The sequence below is a fragment of the Theobroma cacao genome, chromosome 6 (assembly GCF_053813885.1).
Source record: "Theobroma cacao isolate CCN51 chromosome 6, ASM5381388v1, whole genome shotgun sequence".
Lineage (NCBI taxonomy): Eukaryota > Viridiplantae > Streptophyta > Magnoliopsida > Malvales > Malvaceae > Theobroma > Theobroma cacao.
The window spans coordinates 4555114-4579863 of NC_142644.1; the positions used below are offsets into that span (position 1 = coordinate 4555114).

A 24750-nucleotide genomic window follows, 5' to 3' on the forward strand; every position below is an offset into this window, starting at 1 on the left:
TTTTGTTCTATATTAAGTCATAATTTCATCTTACTTTGAATTTTTATATTATAAAATAGATCACGTGGGTAGTGTTTTCGGAATCTTAAAAGAGAAGACATCTTGTAACCTTATATTTTGTTTTAAGTACAGTTAAGGTGGTGTGAATGAGTGTTCTTATGAAGTTATTGAGAGATGGTGTACAAAGGTTTTTGACTTGATTTGGAAAACCATTGAAAGAGATTTTTGTTGTTCTTTAATCTGTGGAGGTAGACAAGACGTTGAACCACGTAAGTTTTTATATTTTTCTATTTGTTTGGGTTTTATTGTTGTTGTTTTTTGGGTTAACTTCATGACACATGATCGTAAGGTTCAACACCTAAAAATAGGCAAAAGAGATAGGATAATGATACTAAAAAATAAAAACACAACAAAAAAGTCCTAATCTTTTGCAATGATTTTAGTCAATAATGGTTCAATATTGTGAATTGTTGTTATCAATTCAGGAGAAAACTTATCCTAAATAGGGGCTGTCTCCTTATGTCAAGTTTCTTAAAGTTTTCTCCCACAGATATATGGTATTGTTTTGTCCAGACATGGGGAAGCTAGTGTTGCATCAATAAATAGGACATGTAGCATTTACTAGTAATTATTTCACAAGAAAACATCCAACTGTAGCTGCGGAAAACAGAATCCCTCAATATGGGCTCCATCTAAATCCTCTTTTTATCATTCCATGGAAGTTTCGTGTATGGATCTTATCCTTCAAACTAGACATTTGTCATGGATGGTTTTCTGATGATTCATCCAAACTTTTTTCCCTCGTACAGTTTGTTTATACATGCTTCAAACCTTATGCCCATGTCTTTTTATAATTTACCCTACCCCTCTCATATAACCTTTCTTTCCGTATCCTTTGAAAGTTTAATATCAATATATCTTGAAATGTAGTCTCAACTATTGTCATTTTATGTTCACGTTTGCATATATATTTCAAAAACTTAAAGAGTGAAATCGCATTTAGAACTAAGAACCGATGATGAAGTTTCATGAGACAAGCGAGCAATGACATTGAGGATAAAAAAAAAAACAGAAGCACCAAATCAAATCGATCTATTTTCAAACATCCATGTCTAATTTCAAAAACTTAAACCAAACACTAGCTAAAACAATCACACACGAAAATGCTTTGGTTGAGAAACAGTCACTCAATCAAAAGTGTTGGTAGTTTTCATTAGGAGAAGTGTTAATACATGGGAACACCCAAGGATTTAACTTTTCAATTAGTTATATAAACAGAAGTATCTCTCCTCATCTTATATTAACCTCATGCATCTTAATTTAAATTTTGTAGAGCACAATGCCCTCGAATAGCATGTATCCTTAAAAAACCATATATTAGTGGTGCCTCCCGAAGACAGATGGTGGCAAAGAAAAAAGCCCACAACTAGTAAAGTAAAGAAGGTAAATTTCAAAGACATCAATTGGTTAGGACTTGAGAGAGGATAAGGGAAAGAGTATCCAAAGCATCCATTCTCGAATGCTCAAATGTCACCTCCCCTTTTTTCCCTGTTTAAATATCCCAAAGGGCTGATTACTCTAACATCCCCACCCACCGCCCCTTTTCGTAAAACAAAAGACCCCACAAAGCATAAGCACCATCCATGTTCAGTGTTTCACAACCTGCCTAAGCACACACACACAAAAGCAGCAAAAGTTGAATGTGCACTAGACACCATTATCACAATAGCAACATGCCACCCATAACCATTTTTTGCAAGCCAAAATTTCCCTTTCCCTTTCTTCTCTCTTTTGACAATTACAGCCATTTCCTCGTTAGGCGTGTAAAGTGTAAAGGAAAAGATGTATACACCTCTAAATAAGTAGAAAGAAACGACAGAAACGACATCGCAAATCTGGTTCACAACTAGTGGTCGATCTGGCCACTGATTCTCTGTGAGGGTATTTTAATGGCCCCAGCATAGACCCAAGCTCCATCTATCTAAGTTGAAATTAGATAACTCTTAACAATTCAAAATGCATGAAATTTTTGTTTAGTATGGTAGGTGACTTCCCCTTTCAAGTGAGTACTTAAACTCTCAATCTTTTCACATTCAAGTATTCGATTCAATGATAAGCATATGTAAAAGAAAAAATTAATCGATGTGAGAGAATTGGGTAGTGAATGGGATCAACCATAAAAGAAGGCTTTTCATATTATCACCTTTTGAAAAACAAACGTTCTAAAGTCAATCATTCCACACAATAAAAAAGGTTTTATGAACAAAATACAACAGTATAGTTGGGGTGAAACATTGTTTGTCTAATCATCATGACCTTTGGTGATATCCCATTTGGATTCAAATATAGTTGGAATGGTTACATCTTGATGGAAAGAAAACAATTGTATATCTTTAATTATTTACCAAGTATAATAGGAGAATGACATTTCAACATAACATCTTGCTGCTTTCCATAACTAACAAGTTAGTTTTTGCTACTTCTATAAGTTACACATGTAAACAATTCTTTGTGATGCATGCTTATTGTGTTGAAAATTGGTTTAAAACTAGGGTAGTGACAGCAACATCGTCACAATGTTAGTTCATTGCCAATGGAATTAAACTCTATTCATCAAATCATAATGTTAAGAGAAGGTGGGGAAGACTTAGACTCAATCTTAGACCAAAAGTTGATATTGTGGAGATGAGAGAGATAGGCGGTCTAACTTCAATATATACTTACCCAAGACTATAGCATGTCCGCTCCCTATCTCACTTCATCACTTTAGCTAGAATTGAAAGATTCATATTATTTTAATTAATATCTTTTATGTACATTAAACGCTGTAATTTTATTTTTCTAGCAATCAAATTCTTATGATCATATTATATTGTAAGGCACAAAATGCCTCCTAATTATTATATAGGGATGATGCTATGATTATTTTTTTTTCTTTTGAAATTTAAAATAAATTTATAAGTGAAAGAAACATTATTGTATTTATACTTAAAATAGCATATAGATGAGCTATTAAGAGTATTAATTAAATCCCAATCCATTTACATCTTTTCAACATTTCAATGATTATCTAAATAATAGAAACCTTTCAACTTATACCAACAACTTGATAAGAACCCAATTGTCTAATTATATTAACAACAATAATGTCTGAAAACTTTGATCCTCCAATGATAAATCATTCAAAGTTGAATGCTTATTTGCTTAGGCTAGTAACTAACTGATAAATTATCATTGTTTATGCTAGTAAGTTGGAAAATTACTAGCATTTTTATATTTCATTGCTTCAAAAGACTATCATTGCTTACACCCAGTGCCAACTGAATGCTTAAGTCTGCTGCAAAGTGCATAGGAACCTTTGAGATCAGACGGTTAAACTCAACTGCTGGGAACCGGACATGACACTAGCCAAATCCTGCTGTCTCGCAAATAGGCTTTCAAAAATCTATTTTTGAATTTTCTAATGTTTGAAAGTCAATGGAAAATGGGTCAAAAATATAGAAATTGTTTTTCATTTCGTAAGAATGGAAGACTAGTTTTTCAAAAGCTTTCGTGCCTCTCGAGCTAGACCTGTCACTCGGCGTGACTTAGTCCGACTTGGCCATGACTTAAATATGTTTAAAATAATTATAAAATTAGTGAGTAAAAATTAAGTAGACGGACTTGACGGGGCGAACGTAAATGTTAAACTTATTTTGTAGAAATGTCCATTAGATTTAACCCGGTGACTTATGGTCACATTTAATTAACATTATACATAAATAATCCATTTCAAAAATAATGTCCAAAATTGCATTTTTAATATTAGATTTACTTAATAATGATACTAATTTTAAAAACAAAAAAATATTTTCTATAAAGCCATTCAAAGAACAACAAAAAATAATTTGTTTACATTCTCATCCAAATATAAAAAATATTAAAATTTTTAAAAAAAAAAACAATTGTTCGAAAAAGTACCTCATCCCCACGAAGGAGCAGAGGTTGAGCATTAGAATTTGCTTTAGTTAACGTGGAGCACGCGCAAAATATGGCGCGTGAAGTAAAACACATTCCCTCCATTTTCTTTATCTGTATTTTTTATTTTATTCCTTAGGTATGACTTTTATCCGCATAAAACTTCCTCTTCAGTCAAAGCTCGAAAGCTCCTCGGGGACCCTCCTTTTCTCCTTTTCATAATCCTCATTGCCTAATCACCACTACTGTAAACAGGGAAATCCCATTAAAATATATTATCAAAGACTCACATTATCAGATTTTCTTCTCATTATCCAACTGTAAAGCAACCTCACATTGGATACAGGCAGCAGTGACATGAACACTGAGAAGAAAAATACAAAAAGAATACACATTAAGAAAATAGGGCAGCAAAAACAGAACCCCATTTCCAACTTTTTTTTTTCTTCACTTCACCATAATCCAGTAACCAAACCAAGAAAAACTGAGATACCCAGAAACTGAAACAAGAAGAAAAAAACACCATGCCTTCAAGGCCTTTACCTCCAGGTCCAAACCTACCAAGACCAAGTTTCATCAGCAAAACAAGAGTCATATTCCTGATCCTAACCATCTCATCTTCAGTGGTTATTCTCTTTACAATAATTTACTTTCTTTACCATCTTTGGAACTCTCTTTCAAACCGAGCTAGAACCATCCCTTTTGACTCTAGTGCTCCTCTTAAGCTCCAAAGGTTTTGTTACAAAGAGTTAAAGAATGCTACCAATGATTTTGATGATGCCAATATTATAGGAAAAGGTGGTTCAGGTACTGTCTTCCGTGGCATTGTCAGAGATGGTAAACTGTTTGCCATCAAAAGGCTTGATACTGTTTCTTTGCAAACTGAGAGAGAGTTTCAAAATGAGTTGCAGATTCTTGGTGGGTTAAGATCACCATTTTTGGTTACCCTTTTGGGGTATTGTGTTGAAAAAAATAAGCGTTTGCTTGTTTACGAGTATATGCCAAATAAAAGCTTGCAAGAATCACTTTTTGGAGATGGTCATTTAAGCTTGAATTGGCAAAGAAGGTTTGATGTTATCGTTGATGTTGCTAAAGCTCTTGAATTTCTTCACTTTGGTTGTGATCCGCCAGTGATTCATGGAGATATTAAGCCTAGTAATGTGTTGCTTGATTCTGATTTTAGAGCAAAGATTTCAGATTTTGGATTGTCCAGAATTAAAGTGGAGGGTGAGTTCGGAGTGGATTTCTTTAGTCAAGATTTGGGAAGGAGTCAAGAGCTATGGAAGAGCCAAGAGTTGTCTGGGAATTTGGGAGGAACTACTGGTGAACAGACTCCAGCAATTGGGACTCCTGTGGACAGTAACAACAATGAGGTAGACTTTGCACTTGCCTTGCAAGCTTCTTCTTCTTCAAAAAATAGTAAAAAATGTTATAATGTTAAGGCTCTGAATTTAAATTCTTTCAATTACAATGCTAACATAGCTAGTGAGAGTGATTGTAAAGTTGGGAACAATGGAAAAGGGAAGGAGGTTACTGGTGTGGATATTGCTGGTGATGATTGGAACACTAAGTGTGTGCCTTATGATGATGAGTTTGGTAGCATTGATCATAGTAAAGAGTTGAATTCTAGCGCTAGTTTGGGTGTTGATGAGGCAGCAAATACAAAACAATGGGGGAAGGATTGGTGGTGGAGGCAGGACGGGAGTGGTGAATTGTGTAGTAAAGATTATGTTATGGAGTGGATAGGGAGTCAGATATGTCCTTCAAATCCTGATTGGGATGATGAGAAAAAGGCCACTCCTGAAAAAATTGAGTTGGACAATTCAACTCAGTTGGAGAAGTTGGACGATGTTAATGAACCCCAGGTACAAGGACTTGGCTTTGAAGCTTTGGATAAGGGTTTTGAGAAGAAAGAACCAAAAGGAAGGAAAAATCGGAAAAAGAAACATAGGAAGATGCAAGAATGGTGGAAAGACGAGCATTTAGGTGAGATAAGCAAGAAGGATAGTAAGCTGAAGCAGCTTAAGACAAAGTGGAAGAAAGGATTTAAAATGCCATATTTTGATCTGGGAAGGCGGTTTTATTTTCACCGGAGAAAGAAGTTTGGGGAACCAAATCAAGATGACTGTGATGCAAATGGAGAGTTCAGTTTTAGAAGGGGATGGAGGAGAAAGAACAACAATTCTGTTGGAAGTGACATGTGGAGCGGGGATCTTTTTAGTCGTGAGCTAAGCAGCACAACAAGCATGAGGGGGACTTTGTGTTATGTTGCGCCAGAGTATAATGGCTGTGGCTACTTGATGGAGAAGGCTGACATTTACAGTTTAGGAGTTTTGATCCTTGTGATTGTGTCTGGTAGAAGGCCATTGCACGTTCTTGCTTCACCTATGAGGCTTGAAAAAGCAAACTTAATAAGCTGGTGTAGGCAATTAGCTCAATCTGGAAATGTGTTAGAACTGGTAGATGAGAGATTGAAAGATGATTACAATAAGGAGCAGGCAAGCTTGTGCATAAATTTGGCACTTAGTTGCCTGCAGAAAATGCCTGAGTTGCGGCCAGATATTGGGGAGATTGTAAGGATCCTGAAAGGGGAGATGGATCTCCCACCAATCCCATTTGAGTTTTCTCCATCTCCACCTTCTAAATTATACAGCAGATCAAGGAGAAAGCAGAAGGCAAATGCAGAGTAGTTTTTGGTAATCCTTTCAATTTTGCTTCTGTTTCTGCTGTCAAATTGGGGGGTTTGGTGACTGTTGAGTGTAATATAGCAGAGAAGAGTGGAAGCTGTTCTTCAAAATGTATATGGGGGACTGAAGGTGTGTATCATGATGATTATGTTGTTTGTATATTATATGAATGATTTGTACTTTCTTTTCTACTAACTTGATGCTGATGACTTAATTGAAGTTCGATATCTATCCTATATATCTCTGAAGCTTTGATGGTCTGTGTTTCCCATATGCATCTCACAAATTCTGTATATCTACTCAATATCCTGTAAGTCCCATATGCAGCTTTAGCCAGTTATGAAAATCTGATGATGTAATTGTAGCTTGATTTGATAGGAGAATGGTATGCCCCTTCAGTCACATACATGAAAGAGAGACATGAAACGGAGCCCGTTAATTCAGTTAATATCAGCTGAAAATTTTGCACCTGAATCTGGAATCCATTTTCTCAAATCTTGTATAATTTGATAGTTTTTCTAGGTAGTAGTTTTGAATTTGTCTTAGAATCTTGAGCAAACGTTCATTTCTTTTGTTTGATGTGAATACATAACCTGTTTCACAGCCTGTGGCATAGTTTGAAAACTGGAAGCATGGGGTCTTGTTTTTCTGCAAGTTACTCATGTACTGTCCCTCTCCTCTCTGCTAGATTCTGCAGCTTTCGCTATTGTTGGTGCATATTTTCAAAAAGCATTTCGGTGCAAAACTTTTTACCTGTAATGGTTCAATTCCATTAACAACACTCTCTTCACTAGATAACAAAAATGTAACAAATTACATCCAGCTGGTTACACAATCAAAGAACGAGAATGAAAGATTCAAACTCCACATTTAATGCTTTCCCAGGGAACAAGCTCTCACTATAATAAGGACAAAGACATTGCCCTTGAATTTTGGGGTTGAATATTTTGCTGCATTAATGGAAAAGCTTCTACTTGTGCAATACCATATTTAAGTGTGTTGGTCCACCTGCTTTAAACACATTTTACTTCAGGTAGTTTCAATTCACCACTCATTTTAAGTTCCTTTGAGACACAGATGATTGCTGCTTTAATTTTTGGTTTCTGTTTGCTGCCTTGCTACCCGCACAAGTCATTTTCCTATAATCATGACCACGGCCTAAAGCTAATCACCATAAATCATTGAACCTTGGGGACTACCATGGCTACCGGTCAGAGTAAACACACATGGTAACAGTGTTAACAGTAAAAACGAGTACTTTATCTTTGTCCTTTTATTTATTTATTTATTTTTTTGTGTAGGATACGAGATAAACTCGATGCATTTCATGTCTATCACCTTAGCCTTATAAAGGACTTGGAGAGGTTGGGACTTGGGAGTGAGGAATTCAAAACTTCCTTTTTCTTTAGAGGTAAAATGTGATGTGACTACCATGGCTTTTTGGCTATTTGCTAGACCAAAACAAATAGCAATTCAATCATGTATTGTATTTGAAAATGATGCTGTTACTGTTTTGGTTCCTTTGGGTGGATGAAATGTAGTTATCAGGAGTATGTTGTTTTTTCTTTGTTTTTGCGAAAGAAGACGGGGTCGGGTCTCAAGGCAAGGAAAACACATGCTTGACGCAAGGGCAACATTGCCTGCTCCTATCTATCTTCTTTCCCCTTCTTTTCTGACAAAACCTCATCAATACCAGAAGAACAGCAACCCGGTGGTTCATCCAACACAGTACTATATTTATAGATAGTGTACCTGTAACCTGTTGTAGTTTAAAGCAGAAACGACAAACCTTATGATGATCATGACATTTTCTTGTAAGTTATCATCTCGTAAATCTTAAATTTGCTTTGGAGCACTAGCCTCGGAGCAATAGGTTCAAACATGCCATCACACGAAACAGCCCAATGGGTTAATATAGATCTGTCTTAGAGCAGTTGGCCAAGAATTAAATATTTTTTCCTCTACGTTGAGGATGGGGTTTGACACCACCTCTTCTCTGCTCTATACTTATGGTTCATGCCTTGATGACTATTGGATGGGAGTGGGGTGCTAACCTGGATTTTGAAAATATTGGGCCCCTCCATTGATTCAGACATATATATTTTGATACCAGAGTCATTTCCTACTGAGCTCAAGAAGTGTAGATTGTCTTCTGTTTGAAACAATTCACCATACCTCGCAAAGCTGATATGCAACCCCATTTCCAACTTCAGCTGCAATCCTTAAACCTATCCTCTCCTCCCTTCATAATAGCAGGCCATTGTCATAGGTTCCCATTTTCAGCTACCTGCTAATTCATTCCACAAAAATAGGACATAATTCTCCAGGCAAATAAAAACCCACTGAACCTAAAAGCTTTCATGGTTTGGTCAGGTTCGACCCTACTGCAACTTTCCATTAAGGATCAACTTCGCATAGCCTTGTTTTGATGAGTGAGGCAAATGTGCAGTGGCCCCAATGTCGAGTACGAATATGTCAAGCTGTTTCTCAGCGGCTCCCAAATCCGATACCAATGCCCCTAAAAAGAAGTCAGTATTATTATCGAAAGGAACGTTTGCTGGAGATATGTGACACCCACGTGCACGCAGGAGTGTAGTTAATTAATTTTTATTAGGAATCAAAAATAAAAAAATATAAGTTTAAAAGTTTTAAAATTAATACATTGCATTTAAACAATAATAAAAAAATTTATAATAAAATATAATTTTATATAACATAAAAAAATAAAAACTTACAAAAAAATTATGCTCGATAATATTTTCTAGATTCATTAAATATAATATATAAAATATAAATAATTAAATACTATTTATAAAATTTTACACAATAATTAAATAATATAAATAAAAAAAAGATAAAAAATATTTTTATCTTATTTAAGTTCATAAGATCATAAATCTCACTTTTAAAGAATAAGATGTATTTCAATAATTAATAATATAAGGAAGAATAAAGTAAAATAAAAGAAACAAAAAAAAAGAAAAAGAGAAAAAGAAAGAAAGGAAGAAAGAAGTGTGAATAAAATTAAATTAAGATAACATTTATTAGAACTTATAAAATTATTTTATTATTTATTATTTATATTAATTATTAAATAAAAAATTTATTTTAAAAAGCATTAAAAATATATAATAAATAAAATATTTCCAAATTTTTAAAGGACCACAACTTCCATAAATATATTACTTTTCAAGATTATTAAAATTATATATAGTAATTAAAAATTTTCAAAAATTCCCCATAACCATGCCACCCTCCGCCCGCCCCTGCCTGCACGCCTAAACAGATTGATTTAGGCAATTTATGCAATTGGTCAGTAACTAAATTTTTGCGTGTCAATCCTTTTTCCTTTTGACCAATCTAGACGTCAATCTTATTGGAGAAAAATCTGGCCAAAGAGGGTGCAGGGGTGATTGAAAATTCAAGAGTACCAGTCCTCTCCCTCACCGTACCATAGCATTCTATGTATAGAGGAAATTTACCAACTGGTATGGCCAAAAGGCACTTCAAATGAGTCAGAGCACGCTCACATTGATAAAAGAAACTGGCCTTCCAGGCTTGGAGTGAAGAGCCAAGAGAAGAGGCAAATTAGTGAGAGTTCAAGTCGATCACTTCATCAATGAAAGACTACCAATTTGGCTAAATAAATTAAGAAAATGATAGAGAAACAAGCAGAAGAAATGTTACATTTTAGAAGTTAAAAAAAATGCAGTTCACTAAGCTTGGATAACCAACTGAAACTCCTGCTAGATCCACCCAGATCCAAACCATATAGAAGCTAATGCCACAACCAAAGCCCTCAAACCGACCACGCCCCCAGGCAAAACTATCGGCGCAGCGGCAGAGCTGTTCGATGTATGGTTGGCAACGGGTGAGGCAGCTGGTGAAGGCAGTGGATGAACAAGGACAGAAACTTTCATGCCATTGAAGCACTGGCCATTCCCACAAATGAAGTAGTACCTCTTGGACTCATTGAGAGGTATAAAATCCTTGCCACTGCTCCAGTTTCCTAGTGCTCCTTCTGTTGTGCAGTTGTCATACCCAGTTTGGTTCACTTCAAACACGTTGTATTGGTTCTTTTGGTACCTAAAGGCTGGAAGGAAAGACAGAGTTGAAGATGGTATTAGACCAAGGACCCTCTGCCTATGTCAGCCTCAAAATACAAAGACTAGATGAAATATAAACATTCACAAATAAAGGCAGTCAAATCAGAAAGCAGATTCAGGAAAGATGGGTACTTTCGTATTACCCCGAAATCAATGTTTTGCACTTCATACTACCCATAATCATTTAGTAGTGTTTAACTTAGAAAACCCACCGTTTCCTTCATTTCTCTGAAAGACAAGAAAATGAAATGGTACAAAACTACAAATACAAACACAGATGGTTAGAGAGAGAGAGAGAGAGAGAGTACAGATGAGGTCTCCAACATAGAAGGTGTGGTTGTTGGCCCAAAGGGTGTAGTTGATGCCAGGGTTCCAGCCTTTGTTAGCACCGACAATGTGGTCAGTGGCGGTGACAGTGCCAAAGATTAGAACGAAGCACAACAAGATAAGCTGATTTGAGGTCGAATTCAACATTCTTTGGCTCACTTGTTGGTGTTTAGCAGTTAGCAGTTTGGTTTGGTTACCCTCTTTTGCTTCACTCTTCTTTCTGATTTCTGTTTTTTTTTTTTTTTTTTGGGGGGGGAGAACGAACAATTATTGTGAGGGACTCAAAGATAATTTTGAAAAATGTGGGTGAACCGTGGGTCCCCTTCTTACCCGTTGGGTTTGAATCCAAATGTGACCAACTTCATTTTCTCCAATTTTTTAATCCCGGAAAATCATTTCCATCACAACATGGAATCTTTGCTCCATTATTTCAATCCAAGGTGGAACCCAAAGCTGAAGCACACTTTTAATTGCCGGTGCCAGGTGGTCCCTCCCATTCTGGACCTTCATTCGTGGGCTTCCCTTTTAGGGCCATTAAGCCCATCTCCCTCTGAAAGGTAGGCATTTGACTATCCAATGTTCATAATGGGTCTCATGTGAGCGCAAGACTTGTTGTAGGGCCGTAGCCTTTACCCCAATATGGATTTGGTTGGTTTCAATGTGTAGAGCCTTATTCTCTAATTTTTTTTAATTGTTTTTTATCACTCTCCAATTCTTTTTTTTTTTCATTTAGATTAAATTGGACAAAATTATGCAATTTCAAGAACAATGGTAATTAAAAGTTTCTACTTTCACTCTAAACTTTCTTCCATGAATTCTGCACCTTTGTATTATTATCATCTCTACTTGTTCTTAGATCTGAATCTAGGGTGATTGTAGAAATAGTATAACATGCATAACTTATGTTTAGTACTCAAGTAAGCATGTGGAATTTCAAATGGCCATAGAACCAATCAAAACGAAAATCTTGCATGTCTCATGTTTTAAGGAGTCAAGATTGTTAAATCAATCCATGAGTCTTTCTTGATAAAACTTTATGTATAAATAAGGTTGTACTAATTTAAGATATACCATAATAAGAATTTAAAATACAAAGCATACCTAATTTCTAATCCAATATTTAACAGCAAAAACAATATTGACCAAATTGATTACCAATCTTCAACGCACAGGATCTTCCTCTTCTTTTCTTTGTAACTCTCTAATGAGTAAGATTATTATATTTTGCTCGATAGGAGAAGGGACCTACCTTTTCCATTATATAATGAATCCCTAGTCCCCCTTATCATAGGATATAAGGTTTCCTACATAAGCCTACATAGTAAGTCTACATTTATTATATTCACGTATCACTATTGCATACATGAATAAGCAAATTCATGTATCACTATTGCATGCATGAATTAATAGATTCATGTATCACTATTAATTACATACATGAATACGTAGATCTAATTAAAAGATATAATTAATTGTAACTTTATCAAGACCAAGTAAGCTTAGCCTATTTCAGAAAAGACAAAATAAATATAAATAATATAAATCCATAATTTTGTATTGAAAAAATTTAACACTTCTATTGTAAAACGTATAAAAAGTAATACCCTATTATGATTCTACGAAAGTAGCTAACCGATAACAAGAATATATGTGGAATTTGGTATTTTATAATTACAATGTGATTGCAAGAAAAATAATATTGTAGTGTTTGGTATATAAGCAAAATAATTATTACAATGAAGGAAGATAATATTACAGGGTTTGGTTTATAAATACTTTATTGAGAATGTAATTTTAATTTTTAGAATTATCCTTATCTATTAAAATGAGAAAATTATGATAAATAACTCTCTTCATAAGCCCAATTCAAAATATCTTTCATTATAATTTTAACTATTTTTAGTCAACTTTTGACATGACTTGACAATAATGCGTTTTAAACAATTTCAAACAAATTAAAATGATTTTAGTTTTCTCTATCTCGCCATTTAGAAAAAAATTTTAAAATTAAATCTCAATTTCTCTTTCTTGCCAAATACTGTCTAACTCACCATCCGAAAGAGCAAAGATGACATCATGATATGTGTTTGAGGTTCTTAGATTTATTGGTTTATTCATAAAACCAAAAAATTGAAGGTATGAAATTGATTAGACATATCTGTAAATTAAAATATTATATGACTTTGGCAACTTAAATCTGACTACAAACAAACAAATTAATTAGTTATTAGATATTGCATTACTGATTTTTAGGCATTGTGTTATTAGTTTTTAGATATTACAAGACTAGTTTTTAAGCATTACGTGACTGATTTTAGACATTGTGTGACTGATTTTTAGGTATTGCCTAAGTCACACAATGTCATATTAACCAGTTCAGCAATATCTAAAAATCAGCCATGCAATGCTTAAAAATTAATAACGTAATGCGTAAAAACTAGTCACACAATACTTATAAACCATCAAAACTACTGAATTCTATTTAATAAAATTAATAACTTCAAACAATACACCATATTTTATTTAACAATATAATTAACGAATATACTTACTTGGCAAAAAATGCTCGAAATGCTTAAAGGTTTTTCCTTATACATCAAAAATCACTTCAAAATACTTAAAATCTCAAAACGCTCAAAGGTTTTTCTTTGTATATCAAAAACCACTTCAAAATACTCAAAATACTTAAAGATTTTTTTTTTCTGGCAATGAATACTCAAGAGATAAATAGTCTAGCAAAGAAAGCTCAAAAGATATGAGTTGATTTGAAGTACGGACCTAAACATATGAGTCAGTTTCATTAAGGGTAATTTCATTCAAAATTAATTTCTCTTAGCTAAAAATAGTTAAAATTATAAAGATGGTTATTTTCAAAAACACTTTATGTATGAGAGGTATTTTTGAAAAGAACTCTATTAAAATGTAAGTTTACTATACTTATATATTTTTATTATTAATTTTTATATAATATCATCTCGCAAATATATTTTTAATGCCATATATTTTATTTTTATTTTTTATTATAATCTTGTACATTTTATTTTTATTTCTTAATATAATTTCCTATGTTATATAGTTTATTTAATTTCTTTTTTCTTTGAAAGATCATATAAATTTTATTGACAATCACTATCGACCATCCAAAAGAGAATGACTACTAAGAGTAATAAAGAGACATCTCTCAAAATCTATATATATATATATATATATATATATATATATATATATATATATATATGTATATATATATACATATATACATATATACATATATATATATATAATAAATTATAACATTACAAAATGTCTTTAACAAAGTTGAAAAGTAAAACTGTCTTTAAAAATATTGTAGATTGCAATATAATTTGATTACAGTGATTTTGGACTGTAATCGCATTACATCCATTGATTATAATGTAATTGTATTGTAATATTGTATTGCAGTGATTTGTTGTAATACAAATACTGTAATATAATTTAATTAGGCACATTGCAGAGAATGTGCTTTCATTTCCTTCATACCAAACTTTACCTTAGATTGAAGACTCTTATCTCTGATCTCATACTCTAAATTGAATATTTCACTCTAAATTGAATACCAAACTTTATCTCGATTTCAAATCTCAATCAACCACATGCAAAGTAAAGTAAACTTGAATTTGAATTAACAGAAGGGTTAGGCGAAGGGTGAACTAGAGTTTAAAATAACCTAACTCATGGGAAGCACTTTAATTTAATAGTTATTTTGACACATGTTTATAAAATTTTGTGTGACTTTTTTTTTTTCACATATTTTATGTCATGACAATTCTTCCCATGGTTCAAAGAGTTAATGGTGTTAAAATTTCCATTTAAACAAGAACTCAATTAATTGTAAATAATTGATTAAAGACTTAATTGATTGTAATAAAAAGATATGGATTCATTTGGAAGTACAAGGATTTATTTTGTATTTTAACTTAATTATTTCAATAATTAGTGATTTATATCTATTTTCGTAAAGAGTGCGAGATCCATTAGGTTTTGTTGACAGAAAATATTGAAGAAAACATATGTATTTGATCCTATTACTTGATCATTACAAAGTTATTATAAAGGTGAAAAGCAGAAAAAATGGGGCCCAAGAAAAATATGTAATGTTGCTTGAAGAAAGTGGCAGCAATGCATTGAATTGAACCTTTGATGACCAGATTCATAATGCATCAAATTGACATTTTTATGTTTAGTCTGTGTGCATGAATTCAAGGGTCAGTCTTGATCAGGCTGCTGGCTGCTTATGGCGGATAGATCTCATGCATGACGACGACGTTTCAAATTACTTTAGCAATTAAGAACACTATATTCATTTAATTTGAATTTCCAAATCCGATGGAGTTATAATTCAAGATTATACATATGTATAAAAAATTGTTTATCTTATTTTATAACATACGACGAGAAATTTTTTATTTCATATCATAACTTTCACTTGTTCATTCATAATTTCAATTTGAGAATTTTAATATGAAATCTTAAATTTTATAGTTGAATGTGTTTTTGCTTGTTGACTTAACTTAATTGTAATCAATTTTCACTGTTTTAGCACGACGGCGACAAGGTTTTATCAATTTTTTTAAATGGCTTAAACCCTACTACTTATAAATAGCAAAGGAGAAGAAAAAGAAAAGGAAATAGCAAAGGAATAAGTGACGGGCATTGCCAAATGCCTTTTTTATTTGACAAAAGAGGTACAAAGCTCATAAAAGATGAACGAGTTTGGATTAAAATCCAGAAGACTTCATGAATCACTTAAAGAAACCCATAGCCTCTACTAATTACTTGATAATTGGCACTGGGATTTTACTAGTAATATTGCAGGCATCGTGCTACACATGATTTTATCACTGAGAAAAATGAAAACAAAAAGAAACATACATTCCTGGAATTCAATTGGACTAATTATTGTTATTTCCTGCTGTGAACTTAAGCATCGCCATTGGCTTCAAGAAACGGGTAATCAGTGTAACCAATGACTGGATCTGAGGTGTAGAAAGTTTTTCTGTCATACTTATTAAGAGGGGCATTAAGCTCAAATCGCCTCGGCAAATCAGGATTTGCCAAAAACAATCGACCATAAGCAACCAGATCCGCACGGTTTTCAGCCACAGCTTTGTTTCCATCTTCTTTGGTGTAGCCCCCGGCAGCAATGAAAGTGCCATTGAAAGCTTTTCTCATAGGCAGAAGAGTATGAGGACCTTCACTTACATCTCCCATCATTTTCAACCTTGGCTCTATCATATGGCAGTAGAGAATTCCATATTTGTTCAACGCCTCAACCATGTAGAGGGCTAACGCTTTTGGATCAGAGTCTACTGCTTCAATAAAGTCTGTAAAGGGAGATAACCTTATTCCAACTCTATCTGCACCTATTTCGTTGGCAACAGCTTCAACTATCTCTAATGCAAATCTGCAACGGTTCTCGAGTGATCCACCGTATTCATCTGTTCGATCATTCACTTGATCTTTCAAAAACTGGTCTATAAGGTACCCATGAGCTCCATGAATCTCAACCCCATCAAAACCTATAAATCAGAAGGTAAAATTAGCATTCTAAGAAAGTAGGACATCAAAAGGGAAGCATTTATTGTTCCATTATGTCTGGAAGAATTTGAGAATCCTCAAATATTTGTTCACAATCTAGGAGAAAAAAACTTACCAGCTTCCATAGCATTCCTTGCTGCAGTTCTGAAATCATTGACAATTTGAGGGATTTCATCTGTCCTTAATCGCCTAGGAGGTGAGAACTGAGCAACATCCACTCCATTAGCTCGAATTTGTGGTGTCAATGACTTGTCTGTAGAAGAGATTGGAGCTTGTCCATTTGGCTGAAAACCTGTACGTATATAGACATTGACAAGGGATAAGAAATTAGTTGGGGCCAATGTCATCACATGAATATGGAAATAAATATTAAGCATATAATTCCATCATAGAATCAGAAGAGAAGACAAAATGAAGGTCTAAGGCAAGAACTGACCGTAGTTTGAAACCCTTCCAACATGCCAAATCTGACAAAAGATAATTCCACCTTTGGCATGAACAGCATCAACAATGGGTTTCCAAGCCTCAACTTGCTCTTTTGTCCATATACCAGGTGTATGGGCGTACCTTCATAAATTAGAAAGAAATAATAAAAGAAAGTCTCATTAAATTAGTTTTTGAGGTATAAAAAAATGTAAAATTTCAACTGTTTAAGTAGTTGCGGTATATATGTTATTTTTTTTATTTGAAAAAGAAACAGGTTTAAAAATTACCCTTGAGCCGTGTCAGAAACTCCAGTAGCTTCAGATATCATAAAACCTCCTCTGGAAGTTCTCTGGGAGTAGTATAGAATGGCATGTGGTTGAGGAACATTATTGTAAGATCTTTGTCTTGTCAATGGTGCCAATACAACTCTGAGAAAAAAGGAAGAAAAAGAAAGAGGTAAATGATAGAGTAAGTTATTTATGCATCAAAATTTCCCAGGCGAAGAACAAAGTGATGCACATAGTCAGCCAATTACCATTGGTTTTCCTAATGAACAACATTCAAGTTATGCAAACTTGGATTTTTCAACTAATCAACTAGCCATGGCTTGACAAAGAAAAACAATATGCTGACGGGGATTATCCAAAAGTTATACAAATATCTACTTGGACGAAAGTAAAAGTTGTGCTATGAAAAATGCAGGAAAATTTATGCCTTTATTACCTATGAGAAAGATTGAATTTGCCAAATTTGTAGGGAGTGAGAAGAGGTTGAGTGGTGATATATTCTTGCTGTTGCTGTTGGGTTTGCTTTTTGCCTTCCATATCTGAAACTAACTGATTTGCTTGCCTTTGGCTTTGGATATGTAGTTGAGCAGCAGTGCAGTGCAAATGGGTAGAAGTTGTTTCTGCTACCAGAAGAAAAGAACTCTGCTTCGCTTTGGTTTTGGTTTGGGATATTTGCTGAGTTGAGTTGTGTAGCGAGAATGGAGTATATATAGCCTTAGGATGGGCATCTGATGACGTGCGAGTGTACGTGATGAGAAGTGTCATGTCATGGTTATGGCACACCCCTCTTGACCAAAGAAACAGACGCACAGTTTCTTTCCATGTGCTAATTCCTGCCCCTTTCTTTTTCTTTGGTAAATCATAACAATTATTTTGTAATTTATAAAAATTATAAAAGTTAAATTCCAATGAAATAAATGCTATAACTTATAAAAGGGTGTTGCATGATTGTAAAAAATAGAAACTTAAAAAGCAAGAGTAAAAAAAAATATGTATAGAAAAAATTTAAATATGAAGAAAATTACACATTTTATGCAGAGAAAATCTTTTATAATTTCATAAATTAATAATGGATATACCTAGTCTAGTCTAGATGATTAATTTAGCTACTCGATGAATTACAAAATTATTTTTTTATAATTACAAAAGTTTTTCTGTAAGTGCCAAAGTGATTCCAAACGTCGTCGTGCATGAGACATCATATATTCCTCACTGGATGGCCGTCGCAGGGCTCCACAAGCCGTCAGCAGCCAAAGATTGACCCTTGAATTTATGCACACTCAATAACATAAAAAGGTCAATTTATCCCATAATTAATTTGGTCATCTCAATATATATAATATAATATAATATATATATATATATATATATATATGTATATATAAAGGTTCAATTTAATGCATTCCGACCATAAAGTGTACTAGAAAACCTGTTTTCTTGGGCCCATTTTATCTGCTTTTGAACTTTTGTGTGCGTTTTTTTTAATTAATAAAAACGAAAATGTTTATATATTTCTTTAGTAAATCTAACAAAAGTGCAAATAAGTTGATGGGACATAATCTTCTGGAAAATGAGTAAAAAATAAGACTGTTTGTGCATCCATTATTTATTTAATTAAATAATAAATAGATAAAAGTCATGTTTAGTTTGTTCTAGGGTTCTATAACTTATACTTTACTTTTGGATTCTAAAGTCTTAATTTCTTGTTTTTTTTTATTTGTAGAAAATCAAAAATTTATTTTTTTTGTTGGCATTAATTAATAGAAATTATTGCAATAGTAAGCGTGGATAACCAACTGAAACTCCTGCTAGACCCACCCAGATCCAAACCATATAGAAGCTAATGCCACAACCAAAGCCCTCAAACCGACCACGCCCCCAGGCAAAACTACCGGCGCAGCGGCAGAGCTGTTCGATGTATGGTTGGCAACGGGTGAGGCAGCTGGTGAAGGCAGTGGATGGACAAGGACAGAAACCTTCATGCCATTGAAGCACTGGCCATTCCCACAAATGAAGCAGTACCTCTTGGACTCATTGAGAGGTATAAAATCCTTGCCACTGCTCCAGTTTCCTAGTGCTCCTTCTGTTGTGCAGTTGTCATACCCAGTTTGGTTCACTTCAAACACGTTGTATTGGTTCTTTTGGTACCTAAAGGCTGGAAGGAAAGACAGAGTTGATGATGGTATTAGACCAAGGACCCTCTGCTTATGTCAGCCTCAAAATACAAAGACTAGATGCAATATAAACATTCACAAATAAAGGCAGTCAAATCAGAAAGCAGATTCAGGACAGATGGGTACTTTCGTATTACCCCAAAATCAATGTTTTGCACTTCATACTACCCATAATCATTTAGTAGTGTTTAACTTAGAAAACCCACCGTTCCCTTCATTTCTCTGAAAGACAAGAAAATGAAATGGTACAAAACTACAAATACAAACACAGATGGTTAGAGAGAGAGAGAGAGTACAGATGAGGTCTCCAACATAGAAGGTGTGGTTGTTGGCCCAAAGGGTGTAGTTGATGCCAGGGTTCCAGCCTTTGTTAGCACCGACAATGTGGTCAGTGGCGGTGACAGTGCCAAAGATTAGAACGAAGGACAACAAGATAAGCTGATTTGAGGTCGAACTCAACATTCTTTGGCTCACTTGTTGGTGTTTAGCAGTTAGCAGTTTGGTTTGGTTACCCTCTTTTGCTTCTCTCTTCTTTCTGATTTCTGTTTTTTTTTTTTTTTTGGGGGGGGGAGAACGAACAATTATTGTGAGGGACTCAAAGATAATTTTGAGTAATGTGGGTGAACCGTGGGTCCCCTTCTTACCCGTTGGGTTTGAATCCAAATGTGACCAACTTCATTTTCTCCAATTTTTTAATCCCGGAAAATCATTTCCATCACAACATGGAATCTTTGCTCCATTATTTCAATCCAAGGTGGAACCCAAAGCTGAAGCACACTTTTAATTGCCGGTGCCAGGTGGTCCCTCCCATTCTGGACCTTCATTCGTGGGCTTCCCTTTTAGGGCCATTAAGCCCATCTCCCTCTGAAAGGTAGGCATTTGACTATCCAATGTTCATAATGGGTCTCATGTGAGCGCAAGACTTGTTGTAGGGCCGTAGCCTTTACCCCAATATGGATTTGGTTGGTTTCAATGTGTAGAGCCTTATTCTCTAATTTTTTTAATTGTTTTTTATCTCTCTCCAATTCTTTTTTTTTTTTTCATTTAGATTAGATTGGACAAAATTATGCAATTTCAAGAACAATGGTAATTAAAAGTTTCTACTTTCACTCTAAACTTTCTTCCATGAGTTCTTTACCTTTGTAAATATGTATAAAAATTGTTTATCTTATTTTAATATGCAACGAGAAATATTTTTATTTCGTATCATAACTTTCACTTGTTCATTTATAATTTGAATTTGAGAATTTTAAAATGAAATCTTAAGTTTTACAGTTGAATGTATTTTTCCTTGTTGACTTAACTTAATTGGAATCAATTTTCACTGTTTTAGCACGAGGGCGACAAGGTTTTGTCAAGTTTTTTAAATGGCTTAAACCCTACTACTTATAAATAGCAAAGGAGAAGAAAAAGAAAAGGAAATAGCAAAGGAATAAGTGACGGGCATTGCCAAATGCCTTTTTTATTTGACAAATGAGGTACAAAGCTCATAAAAGATGAACGAGTTTGGATTAAAATCCAGAAGACTTCATGAATCACTTAAAGAAACCCATAGCCTGGACTAATTACTTGATAATTGGCACTGGGATTTTACTTGTAATATTGCATGTATCATGCTACACATGATTTTATCACTAAGAAAAATGAAAACAAAAAGAAACATACATTCCTGGAATTCAACTGGACTAATGATTGTTATTTCCTGCTGTGAACTTAAGCATCGCCATTGGCTTCAAGAAACGGGTAATCAGTGTAACCAATGACTGGATCTGAGGTGTAGAAAGTTTTTCTGTCATACTAATTAAGAGGGGCATTAAGCTCAAATAACCTTGGCAAATCAGGATTTGCCAAAAACAATCGACCATAAGCAACCAGATCCGCACGGTTTTCGGCTACAGCTTTGTTTCCATCTTCTTTGGTGTAGTCCCCGGCAGCAATGAAAGTGCCATTGAAAGCTTTTCTCATAGGCGGAAGAGTATGAGGACATTCGCTTACATCTCCCATCATTTTCAACCTTGGCTCGATCATATGGCAGTAGAGAATTCCATATTTGTTCAAGGCCTCAACCATGTAGAGAGCTAATGCTTTTGGATCAGAGTCTACTGCTTCCATAAAGTCTGTAAAGGGAGATAACCTTATTCCAACTCTATCTGCACCTATTTCATTGGCAACAGCTTCAACTATCTCTAAGGCAAATCTGCAACGGTTCACTAGTGATCCACCGTATTCATCTGTTCTATCATTCACTTGATCATTCAAAAACTGGTCTATAAGGTACCCATTAAATCCATGAATCTCAACCCCATCAAAACCTATATATTAATCAGCAAGCAAAATTAGCATTCTAAGAAACTAGGACATCAAAAAGGGAAGCATTTATTGTTCCATTATGTCTGGAACAATATAAGAATCCTCAAATATTTGTCCACAATCTAGGAGAAAAAAACTTACCAGCTTCCATAGCATTCCTTGCTGCAATTCTGAAATCATTGACAATTTGAGGGATTTCATCTGTCCTTAATCGCCTAGGAGGTGAGAACTGAGCAACATCCACTCCATTAGCTTGAATTTGTGGTGTCAATGACTTGTCAGTAGAAGAGATTGGAGCTTGTCCATTTGGCTGAAAACCTGTACGTATATAGACATTGACAAGGGATAAGAAATTAGTTGGGCCAATGTCATCACATGAATATGGGAATAAACATTAAGCAAATAATTCCATCATAGAATCAGAAGAGAAGACATAATGGATGTCTAAGGCAAGAACTGACCGTAGTTTGAAACCCTTCCAACATGCCAAATCTGACAAAAGATAATTCCACCTTTGGCATGAACAGCATCAACAATGGGTTTCCAGGCCTCAACTTGCTCTTTTGTCCATATACCAGGTGTATGCGCGTACCTTCATAAATTAGGAAGAAATAATAAAAGAAAGTCTCATTAAATTAGTTTTTGAGGTATAAAAAAATGTAAAATTTCAACTGTTTAAGAAGTTGCGGTACATATGTTATCTTTTTTATTTAAAAAAGAAACAGGTTTAAAAATTACCCTTGAGCCGTGTCAGAAACTCCAGTAGCTTCAGATATCATAAAACCTCCTCTGGAAGTTCTCTGGGAGTAGTATAGAATGGCATCTGGTTGAGGAACATTATTGTAAGATCTTTGTCTTGTCAAAGGTGCCAATACAACTCTGGGAAAAAAAGAAGAAGAAAAAGAAAGAGGTAAATGATAGAGTAAATTATTTATGCATCAAAATTTCCCAGGCGAAGAACAAAGTGATGCACATAGTCAGCCAATTACCATTGGTTTTCCTAATGAACAACATTCAAGTTATGCAAACTTGGATTTTTCAACTAATCAATTAGTTATGGCTTGACAAAGAAAAACAATATGCTGACTGGGATTATCCAAAAGTTATACAAATATCTACTTGGACGAAAGCAAAAGTCGTGCCATGGAAAAAGCAGGAAAATTTATGAAGAAAAGAGTGCTCTTATTACCTATGCGAAAGGTTGAATTTGCCAAATTTGTAGGGAGTGAGAAGAGGTTGAGTGGTGATATTTTCTTGCTGTTGTTGTTGGGTTTGCTTTTTGCCTTCCATATCTGAAACTAACTGATTTGCTTACCTTTGGCTTTGGATATGTAGTTGAGCAGCAGTGCAGTGCAAATGGGTGGAAGTTGTTTCTGCTACCAGAAGAAATGAACTTTGCTGAGCTTTGGTTTTGGTTTTGGTTTGGGATATTTGCCGAGTTGAGTTGTGCAGCGAGAATGCAGTGTATACAGCCTTGGGATGGGCATCTGATGACGTGCGAGTGTACGTGATGAGAAGTGTCATGTCATCGTCATGGCACACCGCTCTTGACCAAAGAAACAGACACTCAGTTTCTTTCCATATGCTAATTCCTGCCCCTTTTTTTCTTTCTTTTTCTTTGGTAAATCATAACAATTATTTTGTAATTTATAAAAATTATAAAAGTTAAATTCCAACGAAATAAATGCTATAACTTATAAAAGGGTATTGGATGATTGTAAAAAATAGAAACTTAAAAAGCAAGAGTAAAAAAAGTTATGTATAGAAAAAATTTAAATATGAAGAAAATTACACATTTTATGCAGAGAAAATCTTTTATAATTTCATAAATTAATAATGGATATACCTAGTCTAGTCTAGTCTAGTCTAGTATGATTAATTTAGCTACTCGATGAATTACAAATTTTTTTTTTGTAATTACAAAAGTTTTTCTGTAAGTGCCAAAGTGATTCCAAACGTCGTCATGCAGGAGACATCATATATTCCTCACTGGATGGCCGCTGCAGGGCCCTACAAGCCGGCAGCAGCAAAAGGTTGAGCCTTGAATTTATGCACACTCAACAAAAATAAAAAGGGTCAATTTATCCCATAATTAATTTGGTCATCTCAATATAATATAATATATAATATATAATATATATAAAAGGTTCAATTTAATGCATGCCGACCATAAAGTGTACTAGAAAATCTGTTTTCTTGTGCCCATTTTATCTGCTTTTGAACTTTTGTGTGTGTTTTTTTTAATTAATAAAAACGAAAATGTTTATATATTTCTTTAGTAAATCTAACAACAGTGCAAATAAGATGAGAGGGACATAATCTTCTGGAAATATGAGTAAAAAATAAAACTGTCTGTGCATCCATTATTTATTTAATTATATAACAAATAGATAAAAGTCATGTTTAGTTTGTTCTAGGGTTCTATAACTTATATTTTAATTTTGGATGCCAAGGTATTAATTTCTTGTGTTCTTTTTATACATAGAAAATCAAAATTTTATTTTTTTGTTGGCATTAATTAATAAAAATTATTGCAATAGTAACTGACTAATCCTATAGTAGTTGAGCAGTTTTTTTTTTTTTTAATTAAAGTGTGCCACGATAACTTTAGAAATCTTGCACCTTTATTTCCAAAACTTCTGGTTGTATCATACACTATTTAATATTGCTTATAGGCACCCCATAAGCCAATCCATTTTATGTTAAAATTTTAATTTTTTTTCTAAATTTGTTATTTCATGATTTTTAATGTTAAAAAAATAAAAAATTCATGAAAAATAAATTAAAAGATAGAAATGAGGGGTTCAAAAAAAGAAACGATGCTTGATGTTGGGATATTCAAAAAATTAATGGTGTTAAAATTTTCTCTTAAATAAGACTTCAATTGATTGTAACT

The 24750-nt window shown here is 34.0% G+C and overlaps 5 protein-coding genes across 5 annotated transcripts; 1 reads left to right on the forward strand and 4 right to left on the reverse strand.

Annotated features, from left to right (window-relative positions):
• The first annotated feature begins 4258 nt into the window (after nucleotides 1-4258).
• LOC18595442 (Protein kinase superfamily protein) lies at nucleotides 4259-6904 on the forward strand. The gene has a single exon (XM_007023387.3). It carries the CDS (start codon nucleotides 4482-4484, stop codon nucleotides 6645-6647), a length of 2166 nt encoding a protein of 721 aa, XP_007023449.1. The 5' UTR covers nucleotides 4259-4481; the 3' UTR covers nucleotides 6648-6904.
• Nucleotides 6905-10256: 3352 nt separating this feature from the next.
• On the reverse strand, nucleotides 10257-11343 carry LOC108660460 (early nodulin-like protein 19). The gene is made up of 2 exons (XM_018122635.2): nucleotides 11059-11343; nucleotides 10257-10737 (listed from the first exon to the last, which is right to left on the reverse strand). The coding sequence occupies exons 1-2, from the start codon at nucleotides 11222-11224 to the stop codon at nucleotides 10391-10393; spliced, it is 513 nt and encodes a 170-aa protein (XP_017978124.1). The 5' UTR covers nucleotides 11225-11343; the 3' UTR covers nucleotides 10257-10390.
• Nucleotides 11344-15759: 4416 nt separating this feature from the next.
• On the reverse strand, nucleotides 15760-18059 carry LOC18595445 (putative 12-oxophytodienoate reductase 11). The gene is made up of 5 exons (XM_018123992.2): nucleotides 17807-18059; nucleotides 17371-17511; nucleotides 17094-17224; nucleotides 16773-16949; nucleotides 15760-16638 (listed from the first exon to the last, which is right to left on the reverse strand). Exons 1-5 carry the CDS (start codon nucleotides 17905-17907, stop codon nucleotides 16040-16042), a joined length of 1149 nt encoding a protein of 382 aa, XP_017979481.2. The 5' UTR covers nucleotides 17908-18059; the 3' UTR covers nucleotides 15760-16039.
• A 1033-nt stretch (nucleotides 18060-19092) lies between these two features.
• LOC18595443 (early nodulin-like protein 19) lies at nucleotides 19093-20124 on the reverse strand. Its single transcript, XM_007023388.3, has 2 exons — nucleotides 19841-20124; nucleotides 19093-19525 (listed from the first exon to the last, which is right to left on the reverse strand). The coding sequence occupies exons 1-2, from the start codon at nucleotides 20004-20006 to the stop codon at nucleotides 19179-19181; spliced, it is 513 nt and encodes a 170-aa protein (XP_007023450.3). The 5' UTR covers nucleotides 20007-20124; the 3' UTR covers nucleotides 19093-19178.
• An 853-nt stretch (nucleotides 20125-20977) lies between these two features.
• LOC18595444 (12-oxophytodienoate reductase 2-like) lies at nucleotides 20978-23306 on the reverse strand. The gene is made up of 5 exons (XM_007023390.3): nucleotides 23044-23306; nucleotides 22593-22733; nucleotides 22316-22446; nucleotides 21996-22172; nucleotides 20978-21856 (listed from the first exon to the last, which is right to left on the reverse strand). The coding sequence occupies exons 1-5, from the start codon at nucleotides 23142-23144 to the stop codon at nucleotides 21342-21344; spliced, it is 1065 nt and encodes a 354-aa protein (XP_007023452.3). The 5' UTR covers nucleotides 23145-23306; the 3' UTR covers nucleotides 20978-21341.
• Nucleotides 23307-24750: the final 1444 nt, after the last annotated feature.

Coding starts and splice junctions, on each gene's coding strand:
- LOC108660460 (XM_018122635.2), bottom strand. CDS start 11,224: ATGTTGAATTCGACCTCAAATCAGCTTATCTTGTTGTGCTTCGTTCTA. Junction 10,738..11,058: donor CTATGTTGGAGACCTCATCT/GTACTCTCTCTC, acceptor CTTTCCTTCCAG/CCTTTAGGTACCAAAAGAAC.
- LOC18595443 (XM_007023388.3), bottom strand. CDS start 20,006: ATGTTGAGTTCGACCTCAAATCAGCTTATCTTGTTGTCCTTCGTTCTA. Junction 19,526..19,840: donor CTATGTTGGAGACCTCATCT/GTACTCTCTCTC, acceptor CTTTCCTTCCAG/CCTTTAGGTACCAAAAGAAC.
- LOC18595444 (XM_007023390.3), bottom strand. CDS start 23,144: ATGGAAGGCAAAAAGCAAACCCAACAACAACAGCAAGAAAATATCACC. Junction 22,173..22,315: donor TGGAAGGGTTTCAAACTACG/GTCAGTTCTTGC, acceptor ATATACGTACAG/GTTTTCAGCCAAATGGACAA. Junction 21,857..21,995: donor AAGGAATGCTATGGAAGCTG/GTAAGTTTTTTT, acceptor ATTAATATATAG/GTTTTGATGGGGTTGAGATT.
- LOC18595442 (XM_007023387.3), top strand. CDS start 4,482: ATGCCTTCAAGGCCTTTACCTCCAGGTCCAAACCTACCAAGACCAAGT.
- LOC18595445 (XM_018123992.2), bottom strand. CDS start 17,907: ATGGAAGGCAAAAAGCAAACCCAACAGCAACAGCAAGAATATATCACC. Junction 17,512..17,806: donor AAATTCAATCTTTCTCATAG/GTAATAAAGGCA, acceptor CTTTTTTCTCAG/AGTTGTATTGGCACCATTGA. Junction 16,950..17,093: donor TGGAAGGGTTTCAAACTACG/GTCAGTTCTTGC, acceptor ATATACGTACAG/GTTTTCAGCCAAATGGACAA.